This window comes from Megalobrama amblycephala, linkage group LG19 (genome assembly GCF_018812025.1).
Source record: "Megalobrama amblycephala isolate DHTTF-2021 linkage group LG19, ASM1881202v1, whole genome shotgun sequence".
NCBI classification, from domain to species: Eukaryota; Metazoa; Chordata; class Actinopteri; order Cypriniformes; family Xenocyprididae; genus Megalobrama; species Megalobrama amblycephala.
This window is the reverse complement of record NC_063062.1, coordinates 9051922-9076254: the sequence shown is the minus strand read 5'-3', so window position 1 is coordinate 9076254 and position 24333 is coordinate 9051922. Positions and strand designations below refer to the sequence as shown.

General features: G+C 36.1%; 1 protein-coding gene across 4 annotated transcripts; it reads right to left on the bottom strand.

Moving 5' to 3' along the window:
* Positions 1 to 1320: 1320 nt before the first annotated feature.
* Positions 1321 to 19842, bottom strand: si:dkey-246g23.4 (uncharacterized protein LOC559426 homolog). 4 transcript variants are annotated; one of them, XM_048169216.1, is made up of 8 exons: positions 17265 to 18018; positions 17004 to 17144; positions 13188 to 13274; positions 13013 to 13097; positions 10157 to 10411; positions 9496 to 9639; positions 6102 to 6950; positions 1321 to 3909 (listed from the first exon to the last, which is right to left on the bottom strand). In XM_048169216.1, the coding sequence occupies exons 5-8, from the start codon at positions 10377 to 10379 to the stop codon at positions 3710 to 3712; spliced, it is 1416 nt and encodes a 471-aa protein (XP_048025173.1). In that variant the 5' UTR covers positions 10380 to 10411; positions 13013 to 13097; positions 13188 to 13274; positions 17004 to 17144; positions 17265 to 18018; the 3' UTR covers positions 1321 to 3709. The 4 variants fall into 4 exon arrangements, with proteins under 4 accessions (XP_048025173.1, XP_048025170.1, XP_048025172.1 ...); XM_048169213.1 differs by lacking the exons at positions 17004 to 17144; positions 17265 to 18018 and adding an exon at positions 19749 to 19842; XM_048169215.1 differs by having other exon boundaries at positions 17004 to 18018.
* Positions 19843 to 24333: the final 4491 nt, after the last annotated feature.

Genomic DNA, 24333 nt, shown 5'->3' with positions numbered 1-24333 from the left:
TCTGAATCATGATTCGATACACTGATTCATTTATGCTCCGATGCTTCCTGAAGCAGTGTTTTGAAATCGGCCATCACTAAATAAGTCGTTATTTTGTTTTTTTTGGCGCACCAAAAATATTCTCGTCACTTTATAATATTAATATTGAACCACTGTACTCACATGAACCGATTTAAATATGTTTTTAGTATTTCTCTCTCAAGATTTATGGATCTTGAGAGAGAAAGTGTCATTGCTCCCTATGGAGGCCTCACGGCGCCATCGGATTTCAACTAAAATATCTTAATTTGTGTTCCGAAGATTAACGAAGGTCATACGGGTGTGGAACGGCATGAGGGTAAGTAATAAATGACAGAATTTTCATTTTTGGGTGAACTAACCCTTTAATTTTGTGGGTAAATTATCACTTTAAAATCTATGAATGTCAATGCATATACAAAATACACTCAAAAAATGAATTCATTATACGGTTTTTACACACAATTTAATTTAGTTCATTTAGTTGGGTGAACACAATTTAGATGGTTTAGGCCAAATTAATTTACTCTAGTAGGCTATGTTAAACTTAACTTTATTATATGTAACGATAATATTTAAATTGTAGGAAAAAATTTACATAGTGCACCTTTAATTTTCTTATGTTTAAACAATTTACGCAATACATATAATTAACAAATACAAATAAAAAACTGGAATCAATACATAAATTACTATAGATCCACTGCCTAAGCACAAGTGCCACTCATCATCACAATAACCACAAAATTAAAAAACATTTTAGAAACTCCTCTAATTGTCCAACATAACTGAACTTTAAACACTAACACTTTAAACACTTCCTTTTGCTGAAAAACATAAATTAACACTTGATCACAAAATTTAAGCTGCATCTGAAATCGCATACTGTTGAGTAAGTACTACATTTGAATTTAAATTTACTGCACGACCGTTGAAAAAGTATGTTATATATAGTACGAATGTGTGTAGTATGAATAAATTCGGACGTACTACATCCAACATGTTATTACTGTCACATGACCTACCAGCGCCAGTTACGTCCCTTCAACTCCATTCACAAATCCTCTTCTGTAGCCTCATGGGATAGTAAAATGTCCATTGTATGCGCACTTCAGAATCTCACCAGAAGCAGTAAGTACAATATTCTAAAGATGGTGGCGCGCATGTTTCTCTGGAAAATAAGGTCTATAGTAGAGAAGTATTCGATGTCGGATGCAGCTTTACTCTCATAATGCAGTTCCTTGCAAAGCATGCTGGAACTGCAGATCCACTGCCCAGTAAGTTTTCAACACAAATTATTCATGTAACACAAATGACTTAAGTAAACTTCAGCTTTAAATATATTAGGTGGATTGAACACAATGAAATTAAGTTTGTGTTACTTTAGCTCATTTTAATTCAACAAGCAGAACTAAACTCGCAATTTCCAGTCTGTAGTCTTTGCCTCTTGCTTTTCAAAGAGCTGGTCACCTTAATCAGGTGTTCTGCCACTTTGCATTTTCTGTTTAAAGAGAGACAGATTTCCACTTTGTTGTCATTTCTGTCTAATTTCTTAGGAATTTCCCTTTTGTCTGTAATATAAGATTCAGTCTAGTTCATTGAACGTTGCCATCAAGCACAAGGTCACACATGTATCATTCTGAACGGCTGTTTTTGGGCTTACTGCATAACCCAGACTACACGAAGGTCAAAGTGAAGAGGCCCGGGTTTATGAGAGGAGGGATATATGGCTGGAGAAACGGATCTGGGATCCGTTATTCCACTTTACTCCATCAACTGTTTTCAATTACAGACTTCAAAGGACTCATCGCCTCAACCGTGTTTGAAAAAAAGGATGGCTCAGGTCACAGGAAAACAGCAAGAGTCCTATATTCTCTCATTACAGCATTATTTCTTCTTCTCTTTGGGAATGGGATGATGGGATCAAGTGTCAAAAACTATATATGGTATAACAGCTATTTCTGCTTGAAATAATAAATCCACAGTGAATTTACAGTAAAATGATAAGAGCAGTGTTGTTATTTGTTAACGAAAACTAAAACTTTTAAAAATCGTTGTTAGGTATTTGAAATAAAGCCAAAATAAAATAAAATAATTACATGAAAAACATACCAAACTTAACGAAAATTAGACTTGTCTTAAATGTTAGTACTAAAACTGAAAATATAAAAATAAAAGCTCATTAAAATTCACTCAATATGACAAATATGATAAAATGATTAACTTATTTTGTGAATATCAGAATACACAGCTTATACTCTCATTATTAAAACTAAACCAATATAAGTGCAGATCTGTAGTGCTAGATATACCTTTCATCTTATCAGCACCTGTATGTGTCTGACCCAGCATGAACAGTTCATTTGAGATCTATTAGTCAATAGACATAGTATATTCAATAGTCACTTTTGGACAAACTTTGATTTCACATGTCAGTTCTAATGTCAGGTCACCTCTTTCTTTGAGTGCATTGTGTTTACTGTCAGTACTCGTGTGTTAAAACGAGGGAAAATAAAAGTTAACAAAATAATATTAGCCAAAAGTGACTAAAATGTTTTCATTTGTATGCCACTGAAGGCTCATTTTGTCTAGCATGATGTTTGCTTTCTCAGATTCAAGGTAACAAGCATACTGAAATTTATTTCTGTTATTTATTTATTTTTATTTTTTCCAATTTGGAAAGCCACTAATCTGTGATGCACACAGACCAGCATGTATAAAACACATCAAAGTGCAGATGCTGGGAATAGATTATTGTGAAGAGAAAAAATGCTTTGATATCTTGTAAAGAAGGCTTAGCTTTGAACGGTTACCATTTCATCACACTGTATAACCAGGAAAGATCTAGACAGTGCCGTCTATCATGTGGTTTTCTTAAGTGGGATGTGCCTGTGTTTTTAATCAATGCCTTCAGAAACATATCTATCCCCTATATAGATTCAAGATTAAGGGATTTTAAAGATGCTTTTGCAAAATAAAATGCACTTTAATATACTTTATGCTATATTAAACATACCCTCAGTTATTTTGAGGAAAGTTATAATGTTATAATGAGGAAAACATACAGTTTCACTGTAACCATCCATCCTGAATTTCCCTTTTCTCACCATTAGAGGGCGATCAATGAGAATGTTTTCTGAAACTGCGGAATGTATTTGACATCCAGACCTGTGGAGGCAACTTTAGATAAAATCCATGTTTCAAATGCAAATTTTAATTTGTGTGATTTTAGGCAAACAGGCCAAAATAGATTCTTCATACTGTTATACACAAGAAATTCCAGATATTGTTCTTGACTGCAAGTGATCATCTTTGGCTGTAGCTAAACCATGAGTCAGCTTCCATTAGTCCATTAAGGCACTGTCCATTTTCCACACTTACTGGAGCAATAGATCTGATGAAATATCGCTTACAATGGCATCATTATAGGACTACATTAGAAGACTTCCCAGAAAGTTTCATTTAGGTGAGAAAGGTCTGTTCACTCAGCGTGTCCTACAGACAATGCATGTCCATGTTATCAGTTTACACCCATCACTTATGACAATCATCTCTAATAATAATCTCTGCTTAATGGCCACATGTGCGGTGAAACATGAATGCATCATATTTTTCCACAGTAACGTGACATAAATATATGTCAGCTGTATGACACTAAATGCACATTACGGTAAAGCCTCCTCTTAGGCTACTAACTTCTTCCAAAACTGGAATTCCTGTTTTTCAGACCCTTGCAACCTTTCCCGTTCTCCAAGTGGATATCTTTTCCCTTTTCCATCTCTTTTTTGTTCATCTGATGTAACACAAGCAAAAACAAGGCGGAGACGAGAAGAGCCACGCCCGCCATCAGGAAACCAGCACCGTAGTCATTCATTCTGTCTATGAAGATTCCTGTAGAAACAGTAGAAGGAATTATTTCATCATTGTCAATTGTGTTAGAAATTTCACTTAGTATAAATACTAAATGAATGCATAAAATATAGCTTAAAAATAACAAAAAAGGGAAAATCAAATATAAAAAGTCATTCATATAATGTAATACTGAAATCAAATGGTCAATCAATGCTATTAGCTTGCAATTAAAACACATACTTCCCAATGCAAAACTCAACTCAACAAATGGTGGTTGCAAGGGCATTTGTATGCGGTTTTTAGGGTGTTCTGGGTGGTTGCTTGGGCATAGTAGCGATGCTTGCCTAAGCACCACTAATTAGCCTGCAGTTGTTCGTTCATCATCCCACCTCCCCTTTTCTGCCTAACCTGCTTTCTGAAAGCACATTTCCCTGTACATTATTTTAAATGATCAATCAATTAAAGCACCGAGGAACAGAGCCCCTATGAAGTCAGTGATGCAGTGATTATTTGAGTCATCTTTTATAATGCCACAGTAAAGGAGTTTTCCAACCCGATTAAAAGTCACTGAGAAAAACTGCTGCAGAGCTAATTTATGGTGTAATTACACCGCTGTTTTGGAGCCCACAGCAGACTACACTCCTAACCTGTGGTGCCTAAAATAAAGACTCTCCCTCCTCGCAAACATTAATCTGTGCTCTATTTAATGGACTGAAAACCCAAGAGATTCATATTAAGCACATTAGTCTTTCAGAATACAGATATGGACATGGTTTTGGCAGTTGATGCCTCTAAATGGACAGATGAGGCTTTTCTGGATGATTTAGTGCTGAACTGCCTCTAGCCTGCATGGGAGAGGTTTTGGCTGCACAGGGGAGAACTCTTCCAACTTGTGCAATGTTTTGGCAGAAGAGAAAAACTGTTAGGTAAGGGCAAAATGTCATCATCTCCACATTACACTACCATCTATTTGAAGTTGTCCTATCAGAGCTTATCATCTAGTAATCGATTACAGCTATTATATGCATTGTTGTTCTTGGCTGGTTGTTTGTTTGCTGATTCTCTGGCCACTTTTGTAGCTCTGCTGATGTATTGTTGCACTACCGTTTGTGATGTGTTCTATGTACTGGGCACAGAAAAATTACAGCCAATGAAACTAAATGAATGGTTTAAATTTGGTCAGGGCAGTCAAAGCATGGCCCGCTACTGAAAGAGGAAAAGCCATTTGTGCAGTGACCAATAATCCATGAAATTAACACAATAGCCGAGTGCATTTCTTTGATAGGCAATGCTTTATGGGAAGATAACGCATTATTACTGTAAACTGATTCCTGCCAGGCTTTAATGAGAAACCTCACTGAAGAAATATGATGAGGGAAGGGTATGCATTAGATGACTGATAAAGAGCATTTTAAACAATAAAAAAGGACAACTTGTGTTTGCACAGTGTCAGACTAGAGTAACTTCAGCAAGCCATTTGTAAAGATATTGCATATTGAACATAGATGTCATAATAACCTACTCAACATATAAAGAAAGGAACAAATAAATTACAAATTTATCACAATGTAATAATATAATATAATATAATATAATATAATATAATATAATATAATATAATATAATATAATATAATATAAAGTCACAAATATAACTATAATTAATACAATTATTGATTATAATAATAATTATGAATTACATTAATTACACATATAATTTTAATTATATAATATATTTGTGACTTTACACAATCAACAAATAAATAAATCACATATATATATATAAAAAATAAAAAGTATAATGTTAATATATTTTTTGTTCAAAATAATTTATGTATCTAACAAATATGCATGTTATTTATTTGATATATTTAAAAACACACACAAACTCAACAACAACTATATCTATATCTATATATATATATATATATATATATATATATATATATATATATATATATATATATATATATATATATATATATAAAATATAAAAGTATAATGAATATATGAATATATTTTTTTGTTTTAATTTTTTTTATATATCCAACAAATGTGCATGTTATTTATTAAATTATTTAAAAACAAACTCAAACAACAACTATATCTTATATAATATATATTTTTTTTTGAGGGCCTCTTAAAAGCATGAAATTGGCTTTTCCCTTAGCTGTCTCTGATGTCTCTCCTCAGGATAGTCACTACTGATCAAATTACTTTTCAACATCTCACCTGCCAAAGGTGGTCCAAGAAGGCCACCACTGCTGCGGATGAGCATGAAGAAACCCAGAGCGCTGCCGAGCCTCTCCACCCCGACCACTTCCGCGAGTACCGTGATGTGAATGGCCACGGTCGCGCCGAACACCAGTCCGTAACCCGCACTGAACAGCGCCAGCTGGGTGAATGTGGTCGCTAGTGGGCAGAGCAACAGAACAATGCCCAACAAAATCACTGTTACAATCAGCTGATGGACTGTCTTTACCAGCCGCAGATTTGCCACCCACCCGAAGAGCACCCGGCCAAACAGATCCAGCACCGCAGAGATGGACATGAGAGCGGCTGCCTGGTACTCCTCCACTCCTTGACTGCGGGCGTACGGTACCAAAAAGAGAGATGGAGCGAAGAAGCCAAGAGCAGCAAAGACACCAAACATTGAGTAGACCATGAAGCGAGCGTTGGCGATAAGCGTGTAGTCCACGTAACTTATGATTTTCACCTTCAGTGGATCTGATTTTTTCGAGTCTGACCCGTTTTTTGAACTTCTGTGTGAGTCTGTGTGAGATTGAGATAACAGTTCCAGCTCATGATCTTTCTCCTCTAGCTGTTCTTTAGAAGGAACATGTCTGTTGAGTGGTCTCAGAAGAGCTCCGCACAGACACAAGTTGAGCTGCAGAGCTCCCAGGATCAGCATCGCTCCCCTCCAGGAATACTGATCCACCATGAACTGGAAGGATGGGGTCAGGACAAAGGTGAGGAGGCACTCTCCTGTGCTAGCCAGAGCGTTGGCCACTGGCCGTCGCTTTTCAAAGTACCAGCCCAGCATGGTGACAGTAGGGGTCCAGGTCAGGGCGTAGCCAAATCCTGCAGAGGACAACACAAAAAGGACATTCAGAGCAAGCATTTATCTTTTTGACCAGTCATTTTTTTTTTCAAGGTAAAATATTGTATAAATGCCACTGGCTAATTGGACAGGTTATGTGTATTATGAACATCATTGACTAACTGAACAACAGACATAGAACATTTCTATTGCTGAACTTGACCTGCAAGTTGTGTTACTGCTGTAACATACACACTAGACTTTTAGCATGATATTGAGTCAGTGGCAGACTACAAGCCTTTTACACCACCACTCAAAAGTTTGGGGTCAGTAAGATTTTTTAATGTTTTTAGAAAAAGAAGGCTCTTATGCTCACCAAGGCTGCATTTATGTGATGAGATATACAGTAAAAACATTAATATTGTGAAATATTATACAATACAATTAACTTTTTTTTTTTCTCTATTTTAATATATTTTAAAATGTAATTTATTGCTGTGATGGTAAAGCTGAATTTTCAGCATCATTGCTGAAGTTTTCAGTGTCACATGATTCTTCAGAAATCATTCTAATATGCTGATTTGATGCTGGGGCCAAAGTTTCAAAACACGAGTTGGACGAATGACTGTATTTCTGTGCCAAATACACTCCTTCCGGATTCAGATAAGATTCAGAATTTTTTTTTTGACTTTGGCCCTGTATTACATCATAAAGGGCGGAATTCCTTGTATGGGCACTTCTCCCTTTGATAAGAATGATCACACATCACCCAGAGCACGCCCATCAATGTGATTCATTTGGGTTATGGAAGCCGAGAGATTTTTCAACAATGTCACCAAAGAAGTGTGTTTTTGATTATGAGGGAAAGATGCCCTTTTTCAGCTTTCCAAAGAACCCAGTGTTAAGGGACCAGTGGATGCAGTTTGTTTTTCCGGGGCTGCAACGGAGTTGGGCACATATGTTTGTTTGTTCCCGGAATTTCGGTGACGAATGTTTTGTAATCAAGTCCCAGTTTGGCGATGGATTTGTAGATTGAGGGCGGTGAGTAAAACTGCATCAAATGTTTGTTGGCAATCAGCGTGCAAGTGGATATAATGTAAACAACACCAACATTTTTGTTCCCTTTTTATTTATAATGATGTCGCAGCTTGCAGATGATCGCTACGCAAAAGCTGCGCGTGCTCGTGACTCCAGCTCTGCCCACGGCATGCCTCCAGGAGCTCGGCTTTTTTCGGAAAGAGTCGGTACAGCATATCTATCTTTTATAAATATGATACTGCAATACTACTCTATAGGTACTCAAGATTAACATGAGATTGGCGGAAACTGCGTATGTTAAAGGTGCCCTAGAATTAAAAATTGAATTTATATTGGCATAGTTAAATAACAAGAGTTCAGTACATGGAAATGACATACAGTGAGTCTCAAACACCTTTGTTTCCTCCTTCTTATATAAATCTCATTTGTTTAAAAGACCTCCAAAGAACAGGCGAATCTCAACATAACATCAACTGTTACGTAACAGTCGGGATCATTAATATGTACGCCCCCAATATTTGCATATGCCAGATCATGTTCAAGCATTAGACAAGGGCAGAACGTCTGGATGTGCACAGCTGAATCATCAGACTAGGTAAGCAAGCAAGGACAACAGTGAAAAATGGCAGATGGAGCAATAATAACTGACATGATCCATGATAACATGATATTTTTAGTGATATTTGTAAATTGTCTTTCTAAATGTTTCGTTAGCATGTTGCTAATGTACTGTTAAATGTGGTTAAAGTTACCATCGTTTCTTACTGTATTCACGGAGACAAGAGCTGTTGCTATTTTCATTTTTAAACACTTGCAGTCTGTATAATTCATAAACACAACTTCATTCTTTATAAATCTCTCCAACAGTGTGTAATGTTAACTTTAGCCACGGAGCAAAACCTCAAACTCATTCAGAATCAAATGTAAAGATCCAAATAAATACAATACTCACATAATCCGACGCATGCATGCAGTATGCATGACGAACACTTTGTAAAGATCCATTTTGAGGGTTATATTAGCTGTGTAAACTTTGTATATGTTGTTTAAGGCAAGCGCGAGCTCCGGGGGCGGAGAGCGCGAGCATTTAAAGGGGCCGCAACATGAATCGGCGCATTTCTAATTATGCCCCAAAATAGGCAGTTAAAAAATTATTTTAAAAAAATCTATGGGGTATTTTGAGCTGAAACTTCACAGACACATTCAGGGGACACCTTAGACTTATATTACATCTTGTAAAAAAACGTTCAATGGCACCTTTAACTCTTTAAACATAACACCCTTTAACTCTAGTTTAACTCTAAAGTCTACTGGGTAAAATTCTTTCTTTCTTTCTTTCTTTCTTTGCTCCTATTTTCTTGTCTCATCATATGCGTGTCTCTCTGCAGTGTTCCTGAATCTGAGAGGTTCATGAATAACATCCCATACAGCCGCTATAAATGGCTAATGACCTTTTCTAGTTGTGAATCAACGTTGAAAGATGGGAAGCGTGAATGTGTGTGTGCGCAGGAGCACAGCCATATGCTCTACTGCTGGCTGTGCTCTTACCTGTAAGGAACCCCACAGTGATGTACAGCTGTAGCAGATCCTGGGCATATGACCCGGCCACCATCCCAATGCTGCTCAGCAGACCCCCTACCATGACCACTGGCCGATGGCCGAAGCACGCGCTCAATGCAGAGCCTACGGGGGCTGAATCACAGACAAACACAAATCACACAGTCATGACATACTGTACAGCCAGTAGCCAAGTGCTCTGTCAGCTCCTGTAAGGCTATTACACTGTTAGAGAAATGGAGGGGTACAACACAAACTCATATTTCTAGTCTCCTGCTCTGTTAGATATATTTCAGCCTCACAATGTTTAAAGGTCTGATGGTCCCAGAAAAACATGAGTGTGGCTCTAACAAATATTAAAAGATTACATTAAGCTTGCGTTTTTGTATGCATTTTAATAAGGTCAGACAATGGTGTAGATAACATCTTCATTAAATCTTCAGTAAATCACATCTTCATTTATTGCCAAAGTGTTTGCACATTTGATTCTGTGTGACAATTGCACATTAATATTAATCGCGAATAAGATCAACAGAGAAGGTCAAGTGTCACACTGACATATCAGTCTGCAGTTAAGCATTCAAAGACAAAGGTTACTAAGAGTGTAAGTAGAGGGAGCCCCCTGCTGGTTGAAATTTAAATTGGTACATACCCCCAAAATGTACTGTTGCCACAGAGATGGATGTGATCCATGAGCTTGCTGTTGCTGTGGTTGCAAAGTAGTGTTGTATTTCTACGAAGAACACACCAAAGGACTTGATTACACCGAATGTCAATCCAAAGACAAGGAAGGTGGAAAGCACAATGAACCAGCCATAGCCTCCATCCAGGGGACCTGCAGCCCGAACTATTCTTCTCTTCCTTTGTAGTTCCATTGGAAGCTCAGAAGAAGTTCATCATCTGCCATCTAAAAAAAGAAAAACAAGTTTTTATATAAATGGAAATGCATAAATCCACACTGTCTAGTCAGCACTGATGTTCTCAGAGCCCAGTAACACGAGACGAAAGTGATATAGTTCATCAATTATTATCTCTGTGTCAAAACAGCTGAAGAATGATTAACTTCTACATGCCATAATCACATTGCAGCAAACTGAACTAATGTTGTGTGCACATGTTTTTTTGTTTTGTTTTGGGTTTTTTTTTTTTGTATGAGGCAATGAATGTGTAACCTCTGTCAATACCCCTACAAGAATAGTGAACACACTGTAATCTTGTTTTTACTTGGCTGACCTGTACCCACAAACAGTGAGATAACGAGTTCTTCCTTTAACGTTTTTTTTACCGCCAGAAGAAACTGTAAACATTCAGCCTATAGCATTTGAAATAACAGTTCTGAATCAGTCAGTTGAATGTACAGTTGGAGTTTATGCTGTTGTTTTTCATTATCCACATAGGGGTGCTTTCTAGAGCAGCTGACATGTTTGTCCTGTTTTATAGCCAATGTGTGTTGCAGGATTGAATTATCAGCAGTGTTGGGTAAGTTACTCTAAAAAAGTAATTAATAGCTGCAAATTACATCTTCAATAGTGTAATTAGATTACTGTACTAATTACTCTCTAAAAATAGGTTACACTTTATATTAAGGTGTCTTTGTTACACTGTAATTATACATTTAAGTACTGAGTAATAATAATCAACTACATGTACTTAGGGTTAGGAGCAGTGTTGGGGAAAGTTACTGCATTACAATATTGCATTACATTACTTTTGTGTTACTTTTCTCTCCTGGGCTTGCTTGTTTCATTTAATTAAATATATATATTACAGGTTTGTGTAAAATTCTGTGATTGCATTTCACTGTTTTTATTCATTTTGAGGATTACTGAATGTTTTTGTGCAAGTGAGATGAGTAAATGGATGTTCGCCTTTAGTCGAGAACTACAATAACCATCATGTTTACACAGCACACACAATGCCTCTGGGACAGGAGAGCTGCCAGTCAATAAATGTGAAAACAAAGTAACTTAGATATTTTGTAGTAAATTGAAAAAAGTAATGCGTTACTTTACTAGTTACTTGAAAAAAGTAATCTGTTTACGCAACTCAAGTTAAGCGTTACCCCCAACACTGGTTAAGAGTAGGGTTTGGTTTGGTTTAGGATTAGTTGCATGTAATAATTATGCATAATTTATAGTTATTAATATAGTAACTAAATGTAACACATGTAACAATGACACTGTAAAATAAAGTGTTACCAAAAAACACTTATGTTGCATTACTTATTACTAAGTACTTTTTAAATACTACATCAACCTCGACCAGTTGAACAATACAAGGATTGATATGAAACTGCTCTTTGAATTCTTTCAAATAAAAAATATATAATTGCATAAATTATACCTGAACTGACCAAACTATTTAAAGGGAGAAGGTTACATTAAAAACATACATTTTATCATTATAGACATTAAATTTTGATGTTAAATCCACTATTGTTTTATATAAAATTGTTCTAGTCTATACAGTATTTAATGCAATTACATCAGATGTAACTGTAATTAAATTACAGAAAAAATAAGAGTAATCCCTTAATTACTTAGTAATGCATTACACTCAACACTGGTTATCAGTTAGGACAAGTACTGTACACATATGTGACCCTGGACGAAACCAGAACCAAAACCAGTCACATGGGTATGTAGCAATAGCCAATAATACAATGTTTTTCTTTTATGCCAAAAATCATTAGGATATTAAGTAAAGATCATGTTTCATGAAGATATTATGTTAATTTCCTACTGTAAATATATCAAAAATATATTTTTTGTGAGTGGATATGCATTGCAAAGGACTTCATTTGGACAACTTTAAAGGCGATTTTCTCAATTTTTTTGATTTTCTTTTGCACCCTTAGATTCCAGATTTTCAAATAGTTGTATCTCGGCCAAATATTGTCCTATCCTAACAAACCATACATCAGTGAAAGATTATTTATTTTTTTTAAATTGACCCTTATGACAGATTTTGTGGTCCAGGGTCACCTATGACATGGGACTACAAAATGTCATGTAGGGCAAAACCATAAAATGTATGAAATATATTATTATTTTTCATGTTACTTTCTGTACTTTTTCATATTTACAAACTACTATCAGGGCAACAACCACTATAGACAATGAGGGGAGCATTCAAAATAATGTTATAATAAGGCTAATGCTTGAACTTTCACTTTTGCTTATAAATAATTTAGATTTTGCTAATTTTTTATTTATTTTTTTTTAATATATGCAGACTGTTTTTGTGTGTAAAATGCAGCACAGCTATTTTACAGTATGAAACTCTTTTAAATTTTAGGTTTTCAACAAACAATATTTTGCAGTGCAAAAAATACATATAAATGAGAACACTTTTAAATAAAACACTTTGCTTTTTCACATAATATTTTTTTTTATCATGTATCAGCCAATTACAATATAATAAGGCACTAAATTCTGAATCTAAAACACAGCTGAAAGGGGTTGGAGGGGTTCTAATCATTATATTCACAATACAAATGTGATCTTACCTCTCATAATATTCTGTTGGCTGAAAAGACTCCTCATTCCCATTTCCAAGTTCTGCATGGCTCATCTTCAGTGACAGTGCATATACTGTACACAGAAATACAAAGGTCAACACAGAGGAGAAGAAGGAAGTAGTAGGTAATCTGCTTGGTTATAAACTATTTTCATATGCATTACTGCAGAATGCTTCTCTCTTTGTGCCGAAGGAGATGCACAACTGCTGTGGCCGAGCTTCACAGGTCCTCGCTGGGATGATCTCTGGACCTGAATATAAACAAGCTGTTTTGTAAATGGATTACTCTGGAAAGTAATGTGTGTAGCACATCATTCTCTAGAGTGCATAATAACAAGATGTGCAGAAATTAACAGTTAATTATAGACTAAATCACCTTCATATCCTACCCTACTCATTTAGAGAGGACAGTAAAATACATACACAAGCAGAGAAACACAGCTTCTTTATATCATTTTAAACTTTCCTTATAATAAATATGATGAGCCTTCTGGTGCATTCAGCTTTGTAAAACATGTTTTCTTAGATAAGCGAAAAAGGTGCTTCATGTGATAGCATCTAAATTAACTGCTTTTATTCAAGTCAAAAATATTATTTATGACTGAAACATCCTGAATATATTAGCCAACACCAATGAAAGTAATTTCTAAAGATCAGATAAAATAGAAATAGGTAACAACTGCAAGAATGGCCAAGAAAAGAAAAGTACAGACTTCAGCTTTTTTGACAGAATCCAATAGGATGTCACATAATTCCTTCTCATTTTTAAACCCCAGCAGCTCACAAAGTGCCTAGTAATAGTAGGATTTTGAAGATGACGTGGTCAAATAAACATCTGACCTCCAAAGAATTTGTGCTGTATATAAAAGTTCAATACTCAGTAAACAAATCTATACATAAAGTTATACCTAACTGTGTTTTGAGCAGTCCAAGTTCATCGTATAGGATTTCAAATTTTTATGGAAAAATATTTTTATCAAGATACAAACTGGTAATCTTAGGCTTGAACTACTGACACTCTATTTGAACTAAAATTGAGGCATAAACATTACTTTACCCTGAGAACCAAAAACCGTTCCGTAATAGCCTGAATCTCATTTCTCAGCCACTGTTCTGAGTTCATTGATTAGTGGAGGTCATTTAAGCTTCCTCTGATGTTTGATCTTCACTGCTTGGAGTGTTTTGAAAAACAAATTAAAAGGAAGGAAAATTAAATATGCTCAGGGGCCAATAAAAAACTTGTTTCATTGATGTTCTCTCTCTCTCTCTCCCCCCTTTTTGCATGTAAAGTAGGAAGAGTTTCCTAAAAGGAAGGTTAAACTGTCAAATGTGCATAAAAATTGCCAACTTCAAATTCATTCAGCTGATATTTGTGGCTCCTGGACAGGCACTTAAACACTATTAATTATAAAATAGATGGGGAAAAGTATTACAGAAACACTATAAAATACAGTGTGCATAAAAAAACAGGATGTGGATAATAAAAACTAGACCAGACATGCTCATAAGCTTCCATATGGAAGAACCAAATGAACACTGGTTGCACCACAATGCCTGTTAAACTTGTTAATGTGACACATAATGTAGATGATAATACACATAGCCAATATAAGATCCTTGGGTTACACCTTATTTCGATGGTCCACTCTAGATATTCTACTATCTATAAGTAACTTTGCAAGTACATGTCAATTAACTCTCATTAGAGTATTAATAGACTGTTATCTATCTATCTATCTATCTAATCACAAAGCCTAGCAACTAGCTAAGGACATGTTAACAATGTTTGCTAAAATGTTAGCAATGTGTTAATTTATGCTAGAAACATACTAGCAACATGTCAATCATGCTAACAATATGCTAAATCATGCTAGCAATGTGCTAGTAACATGCCAGCAATGTGTTAAATCCAACATGTCCTCCAACCAATACGCCCATATAGGTCGTTTGTCACTTCCCTGAAATATGACCCATAGGTCAGAGTCCTGCACGGGTCCATTTTTGGAGACCCGCTCCCGCCCGTACCCGCAAAGTTCAGCACCAGATCCGACCCGTCACCCGTGATAATATCAAAATTAAATCCGCACCCGCCCAGACCCGTTAATATTTGGCCCGTTACCCGACCCGTGCCCGCGATAAATCACACATGCTAAAATCATTCCAATTAAAGTGCTTTATTTTTTAAAATTTAAAGTTCTTAACTTTTAAAAAATTCTTAAAATTCTTTAAAGTTAATTTCGTTTTGTATTAATTGTATCTTAATTTTAATCAATATTTCATCAACCAATTGCTTGTTTAAGTAAATATAGCAGACAATAGATGATCACGACACGGAGGCGCCAGGGAGAACTGGAGCTCGTATCATAAATGAACTAAAACTCAGCGTATAAGGTAACTTAGCCTACTTGCCTCACAGACCTGAGGAAAATATCTATATTGGAATGTCTACTTTTAAACAGAGCAATTCAAAACGAAAGAAAACAGACTGCTCTCTGCTTATGTAATCCGAATGAAATGTGCATTTCTCTCAGGCGCGTTCACTACTGCGAAGATCGCGAGTCAGCATCGTCAACTTCATCTTTGCAGCCACTGACAAGAAAACACTTGTTTAATAATAAACATGTCTCCTTCCTTGCTATATTTTACATAATCATAATCACTTTTTTGCCGGTTCTTTGTGACAGCTTTTAGGTGCTTTATTGGCAGCGCAACCCTTACATGTTAGCCTACATGAACTCATCACGACCGCATCAGCACAGAAAACATGGAGATGCAACGCTTGCTCCAACTAGGCCATAGACATCTGTGCAACTAGGCTACGAGAAGCATCAACAAAAGTCGCACTGTCACAGTGGTGGTGACGTGATGGGTCAAATGTCATATCGTTGTTGCGTATAATGGTAATTTAGACATACAAATATTGCGCATATTTTTCATCCGCGCTACTACCCGCCCGCAAGGAGTTAATTATCCGCCCGCATCCCCGCCCGTGAATTTTAGGCATGTCACAATCCACCCGTTTTATCCACTTTTATGCGGGTATCCGCGGGTACCCGACCCGTTGCAGGACTCTGCCATAGGTGCGTTTACCAAAGTTGTGCCCGTATTGACAAAAATCATCGCGTAAACGCTGCATGCAATGTTTTTGTCAGGAGACAAGAGTAACAACTGCAGATTATGAGTTACCTGCGGTGAGTCCGACATAATAAATCCACTAACACGTCACAGCGAATGTCGGTGGTAAACAAACATTCGTGTTGCAATACTCGTTCACGAGTTTTGGGAGGCGTTCACTTGAAATTGGAGGAGGGGGGTTGTTCTTACGCATGCGCTCATTTCAAAAACTCACTAACAGTCTTTGGTTTCTCAGTCGACGAAAAGATCCTCTTTAGCACCTTTAATTGATCAAAACATACAGTAAAAAAGTAATTTGTGAAAATGTATTACAATTTTAAAATCTATTTTTTTTCCTGAGCTGAATTACACCAGTCTTCAGTGTCACATGATCCTTCAGAAATCATTGCAATATGCTGATTTTGCTGCTCAAGAAACATTTCTTATTATCAATGCTGAAAATATTTGTGCTGCTCAATATTTGTGTGGAAATACATTTTTCAGGATTGTAAGAACTGATCATTTTGCTTGAACCGCACTGGAAGGTTAAGATAACACATCAGTTTTGAAGTTAAATGTTGCATGTCCTGTTTAAAGCTTCATTGGTTGGATGTTCTCTAACTAATTGCTGGTTCAGTCTTGGATGAAATCCAATTAAAAAGGACCAACTGTCACCTAGTTAGTTATCAAATGTTGCGCAGTGCCTGATTAGCTGTGATCTTTTACTCTCTGGACACGCATCAGACTACCCATGGTCAACAGACCTTGGCATCTTGTTTAATGATTTCATATTCTAGACATGAATCTCAACACGTCTCATAATATTAAAACTGCAAGTAGCGTAATCAGAATGATCTTCAACTTACTGGATATCACAGCAGGGATGAAATAACTTTCAGATTAATCTCTGTTTGGGTGCTGTGACCCGCAAGGTGTTAAACAGAAGGTTAGCATTAGCTGAGTCGAGGATCGTTCATCATAATGAGGTCTTTATGTTCAGGATCCCTCTGATAGGATGAAAATGTGAAGACACACTACATGAAACCAATTAGATGATGTGGATGAACAGGATAAGATAAGTATTAATCCTCTGAATAGTTAAGATCAGTTGAACTCTATGTTTTTACATTGTCATTGCTAGAAGGGCATCCTCTTCTGGCAGTCCTTCCACTCCAGTGGCTTTCACCCAAAAAGCACAGGTGTCTCTGCACTTACCCAGATGGCTTTGCTGTTGATTACAAAGCCTGAGTATCACAAAAAGATGAGAAGCCAGCCACACAGGATATCTTTGGAACATAAAGATCACCTAAATCACAATTCCACCGAAATTGCTTTGTTAGATTGCTTTATTGTTACTATCTCAGAAGCTTATATTACAAGGCATATCCTTCCTGAATGAAGACAGAATGCACATCTCTTTTTTTTTTCTTCTTGGATACAAAGTTGCTGGGCAATTTTGGATATAATTCAATGTAATGTAAATGAAAATGTGGTGTTATTCTTCCAAGAAGTAATACTTTTTTCTTCATTTTTGAATTAGCTACTAGAGAGGAGCAAGCTTATCTTAAAATGAGCATGGAGCGCACATGACAGCTTAGAAAAACCTAACCAGTCTGTTCTATCTAGGAATAAACTGATTTAGAATAGTGTAAAACTGGTTTAGATATACATGAATTCTTTTTTTTGGCAAATTCAAAATCATTCAAAATCCTTTCTGCTTGATGGAGTATGTTAAGTTTGATTTCAGAATTACATTTAAAACTACTTTTAAATTGAATTAAATTTTTTAAAGGGTTAGTTCACCCAAAAAATGAAAATTCTGTCAATAATTACCTACCCTGATGTCTTTTCAAACCCGTAAGACCTTCGTTCAAGTTCGGAACACAAATTAAGATATTTTTGATGAAATCCTAGAGCTTTCTGATCCCCCGCAATTACCACTTTCGAGGCCCAGAAAGGTAGTAAAGACGTCATTAAAATATGAGACTCCAGTGGTTCAACCTTTATTTTATGAAGCGACGAGAATACATACAAAAATAAAACAAAAATAATGACTTTATTCAACAATTTCTTCTCTTCAGTGTCAGTCTCTGATGTTTTTCACATTGTAAACACAGTGCAGTGCTTCCGGGTTCTATGTCAGAATGCCGACTCATTATTGGTCGGCTCCTGCATCAGTATCGCACGCATGCGTCATGGTGCTCATGGGAACAGCATTGGAATTGTTGAATAAAGTCGCTATTTTATTTTTTTGTGCACAAAAAGTTTTGTATCATATTTATCAAATGGACTATTTTAACAATGTCTTTACTACATTTCTGGGCGTTGAAAGTGGTAACTGCTTTGCTGACTATGGGGGATCAAAAAGCTCTTGGATTTCATCAAAAATATCTTAATTTGTGTTCTGAAGATGAATGAAGGTCTTACGCGTTTGAGGTAATAAACAGAAAGCAGAATTAAATTTGAATTTAAATAAGGAGAATGTAAATGGAATGAAACTCGTATAGAGTGTTGGGGGTAATCATTACAAGTAACGTGAGTCATGTAATTAGATTACTTTTCCCAAGTAACTAGTAAAGTAACGCATTACTTTTAAAATTACAACAAAATATCTGAGTTACTTTTTCAAATAAGTAACGCAAGTTACTTTGATTTCCCATGTATTGACTGACACCTCTCCTGTCCCCATGTTGAGAGAAATCAGGAATAAGAAGCAGAGATTTTGTGTGCGTTGCATAAACATGATGGATATTTTAGTTCTAGACTAAATGTGACCTTGCATTTACTCATCTCACTTGCACAAAAACAGATTCAGTATTCTTCAAAATGAATAAAAACAGTGAATCAAACTCAGAATATTACACAAACCTGCAATAATTAAATACGTTAACACAATAAATTTATTTACCAATGTCTTTGCTGCTGTCCTTCGATGATCCAATTCAATCATACTAATCACTCTACTAGAGGCGTGAATTTGGATTTCCTTCAGCCTGAGGCTTATCATTTCACTTTTGGTGTGAAAGGGCCTTTACATTTGCCAAAAATGTAACTTTTGTTTGTTTGTTATTAAAAACAAAAATGCAAACTAGCGCAAAAATAACGCAACGTATTGCTTTCTATAAAAAGTAACTAAGTAATGCAATTAGTTACTTTTTTAAGGAAGTAATGCAATATTGTAATGCAATGAGTAACTTTCCCCAACACAGCTCATATACTGTAACTGCTTGAAATGGACTTTGTGTTATTCAAAATAATGTCATTCAAGTCATCTTCTAAAGAGAGATCTGAAGACTGTTGAGCATTTGCTAATAATTACTATGTATTGCATATGTGTTTATGCTTCTAACAGTGATTCTGTTCTGTTGTTTTCATCTGTATAAGGTGTGACACCACAGGTTCCCCCTGCTATCGTCATGGTTATGTTTTGGTGTCCATGGTGACCATCTGTGCTCCTCAAGAGGATTTGGTGTCGTAGAACCAAAAACATCCCTTCCCCCTTATCTTAACACAAAAGCAACACATACTGATGGAAAATAACAAACTTAAAGGCTAAGCAAAGCCCTGTGCTAACATGTGATGTATGCAGTATAGGAAACAAGAAGTCTTACCTGTAGCCATCAGGTGTGTTGTAGCACTGAGTCTCTGGTCTGCTGTGATGATGTCAAAACTCCACATGTTAAACAAGACGATGACAAAGGGTGGAGCTTATGTAAATCAGACAGAAGACAAAAGTTTGTGGGTTATTATGGCTGTATATTCAGAATACTGAGTAGGAGTTTGCTTTCATGTGAGTTGAGCAGGCCATTTTCAAAGTAAGTTTTGATGTATAAAACATTTATACATAAAACATTATACCCACCTTAGCACCTAGTATCAAAGTATACTGTAATTGCTGTTGTAAATGCATTTATGCCACCTCTGAGCAGCATTAAACAGTCTGTGTAAAGACACTTAAATCCCACTTCAGAAGTGATTCTGTCTTTTTTTGTCCACTTTTGCTGAGTAAATTGGGCATTACTTATTTATTAGTTTGTTTCTTTGTTTACTCCTACAAACACTTTAAAACACTTGTTTTTTTTTAACATAAAGGTCATAATCGGTTGATATTAAAGGATTAGTCCACTTTTAAATACACTTTTCCTGATAAATTTACTCACCCCCATGTCATCCAAGATGTTCATGTCTTTCTCTCTTCAGTCGAAAAGAAATGAAGGTTTTTGAGGAAAACATTCCAGGATTATTCTCCTTACAGTGGATTTCAATGGCTACCAACAGGTTGAAGGTCAAAATTACAGTTTCAGTGCAGCTTCAAGGGCTTTAAACGATACCAGATGAGTAATAAGGGTCTTATCTAGCGAATCGATCGGTCATTTTCGAAAAAAATACAACCGTTTATGCTTTATAAACAAAATATCGCCTTGAACGTACTTTCCGCTTCCGCATTCTTCATAACGCTTACGCTGAATGTCCTACGCCTTCCCTATTCAAGTTACGGAAAAAAACGAAACTGGCGCTGCGTTCGTTCCGTAAGTTGAATAGGGAAGGCGCAGTGAAATCCACTGTAAGGAGAAAAATCCTGGAATGTTTTCCTCAAAAACCTTCATTTCTTTTCGACTGACGAAAGAAAGACATGAACATCTTGGATGACATGGGGGTGAGTAAATTTATCAGGAAAAGTGTATTTAAAAGTGGACTAATCCTCTAATTAGAATTTATATTCTTTGAGCACCAATCTAGAGGTTATTTTAAGGGTGTTCTTTTCACTACAGTCTGATCTAAATTTCAAACCCTTGATTCATTACTCTGGAGTTCAACCTCACCATCTGCCCAGCGTCACAGATAGCACTCAAAGCCCCAAGCTTTCTAATTTACATGAGCAGAGAGATTTAGTCAACAAAAAACGTACTATCTGTCCAATCAAAATGTCAGAGTGTGGACGTGCACACACGCGTGTACATATGCATGCACTGGGAGACTAACGCAAGATGATGGCTTTCTGTGCATTTCCACCCATGCGAAATGAAGGGCCCATCAGGGGCTTATTCACAGTCTGTGCTGATAGCTGATGATTAAGACTCAATCCAGCCCTGTCACAGCTGAGAGGACACAAAGCCTTCTTCTGCTGCTTTCCCCTATCTCAGGATTGATCACGAATTGCACTGTATATCTAATATAGGCATTGGGATGTAGGGAGGAGGGGGTCCAATTTCAATCCAATTGGACTACTTTCTTTTCTCCAACCACTGATATGTTCGAAGATAAATGGTGCAGTCATACTGGTGGCTTGATTGATTCTGTGGCACATGGAGATCCCTGTGGACAAGTTTTCTTGTTTTGTGTTTGTGTTTCTTGAATGTTTTTGTGGCGTTCGGTTTCTTGATTTTAGGCAAGCAACATCTGGCAGTGATCCAGAGTGAGACTGATGATATACTGATGATATCTCTGCTGGAGCTGCACAGGAGAGATGAGAGAAAGGAAATGAAAGCCAGTTCTACAAGTATGATATCAGACTAGTGACTAAAATTGAATGGAATGACAAGATAGCATGATGTATTATAGTTTGTTAAAGTATTGTACAAGTTCTCAGACATTATGAAGATATACAGTAACTCGACTCAAACATGTCTGACATAGGCCAGGACTATAATAAAACATGAAGTCTGGGGCAGATCAGACATTGTAGGCCTGAGTTACAACAGTAGACTGACCAAATATGATGTTGATCTGATTAAAGCTCTAGGAGGAGTTTGTTAAAGTATAACGTCCGGAAATGGCAAAAACTACAAAAATTTTGCAGAGAAAATTAAAAATATCTCACTTCCTGTTGGGTTTACAGATTTTGCACCCTGGGAATTTTTTGTAGGTATTAGACTATTAAATGTGTCTACAAAATTTCATAAGTGTACGTGAAATGTAGCGTGAAAGGCGCTTAATTTAAATTTTGTAGGTGGTGCTATCGAGCCATTTTGCCACATTCTGAAACCCATATCAGACATAAATTTTCACCACTTTTGACACGTGTGCAAAGTTTCATGAGTTTTCGAGCATGTTTAGGCCCTCAAAAATTCATTTCGGAGAAGAAGAATAATTGACTGAGCAATTACAATAGGGTCCTCACACCATTGGTGCTCGGGCCCTAATAATAATTAATAGCAATAAATAAATATTTGTCTTGCTTTTGTTTCCAAACCATGCTTAAAGCAATATTTTTCATTTTGCCTTTCCAATGTGATTGGCTTTATAAACCAAAATGTAGCCATTTGTATAGCAGCCATATTGCACATTGAAGCTTCTCCCATTCTCTTTTCTATGTCCATTCCCGTTTCTAATGCACCTGCTGAAAATAAAAGGGAATTTGTCCTGAGTGTAAGAACCCAGACCTTGGGCAAGGTGTTTATAAATCATGAATGAAATCATCAGTCCATTTTTCTGTGCACATTTTATGGATTCACCACCATCCATCATGAAGTCTGATGAAGGTCATTAATACATTACAGTCACAGTCTCATAACTGATTCGGGGACATTTCTAAATTCCCTGACATCACATCATTCTGGTCACCATGACCACTAGAATAGCTCATCCCTTCTGTAGGCTATTTAGAGTGGGCTTTGATCTATTGGTTCTAGGATGTTAGAAGTTGGAGCTAATTACCCACGGCAATGAGATGATTAACATGGTTCTTTAATCTGCCCTTAAAGGCAATAATCATCAGTGTCCTGTATCTTCTTATCTCTAGATGCCTGCTCCATCTCGGCCCTCCACCTGTCTCTCTGATCTCTCTTGTTCATCGCCAGCCTCTGTAGAACATCAGAACAAGTTTGTATCATTATAGCAATTACAGAATGTCAGCGCACTTCCACATACACCAGAAAAGTTACTAATGATATAATTTATGAACCTGTATGACTTTTGCTTAAATGTGCAGTTTACAACAGAGGAAATATGGAATATGTGTATGGGATGCAGTGTAATGTATACCATAATGCAATGATGAATGACATAGAAGTAATATCAACCATTATTTTTTAACATCTCTTTCAAAAAATGATTGGATGTCAAGTCTTTTTTACTTAAATTTGAATTAAAAAGCAAAATAACCATATTTATTTCTGAGAAGTCCACTACCCAAATTAAACTTACAACTTGGTGAGGTCTTGTGTTAACAATGATGTATATTGTTTAAAATAATCATAATGTAAAATGTTTCATATTTTGTAGAATATACTGTTTTCAGTATATACTGCGCAGTATGCAGTAAGATATTATTTCACTCCGAACAGAGCCTTTGACATTCAATACATTTATGGGATGATATACAGAAATTCAATATCATAAAACATCCATTTCAAGCACCAGAGATGAGATGCAGAGCTTGCTAACAATGTTGCAATGCAGTGAAATTGTGACTTTGCAGTAATTATAAAGTCACTATTCTCTGTTAACTTTACTTCATCATATTAGTATTTACTAGCATTATTCATTAACTCTCTTTAATCTATTTCTGTCTCAAATGTCACATTATTTTTTTCTTAAAGAGTAATGTAGAAGAACAGATGTTGGTTGGCATCACCTAAAAGCAGAAATATCATCTGTATCAGCAGCAATTTTCATTACAGTACGAGACAAAGCATCACATTTTTCACCACAAAACACTAAAAAAGTCAAGTATATTAGTTTGTCTGTATGATGGAAGGCTTGTTTCAGTTAAAAATTTGAGACAGTTTGTTGCTGATCTCTGAGGGACACAAAATACACTTTGTACCTGAGCAGAACATCAAGCACCTGCTACACAAGTGGATCATTTGACGGCAAGATTAAGACACAGCCATTATGCCCAAACACCTGCTTAAAAGCCTGAGAAACCTGAATAAGAAAGAAAATGTAAAAAGCATCATCAGCCTCTATATAAATAGTAAATATATAAACAGTAATTTGCAGATAGTCCCTTTATTTGTGTACAGTGCAAAAGTTACCAGGTTCATGTACATGTCAAGTCAAGTCAAAAATATTTGTATGGCACTTTTCAAAATATCCATTGTTTCAAAGCAAATCATGATGCTAATTATAATATCTTCATTCCTAATAGTCAGATTTAGCAGATACAAGGATACAAGCAATCAAGCATTTGAGATATGCTGAATAAATAAGCTTTCCATTGATGTATGGTTTGTTAGGACATGACAATATTTG

Coding starts and splice junctions, on each gene's coding strand:
- si:dkey-246g23.4 (XM_048169213.1), bottom strand. CDS start 10,379: ATGGAACTACAAAGGAAGAGAAGAATAGTTCGGGCTGCAGGTCCCCTG. Junction 9,640..10,156: donor GGCAACAGTACATTTTGGGG/GTATGTACCAAT, acceptor TCTGTGATTCAG/CCCCCGTAGGCTCTGCATTG. Junction 3,910..6,101: donor TCTTGGACCACCTTTGGCAG/GTGAGATGTTGA, acceptor CTGTTTCTACAG/GAATCTTCATAGACAGAATG.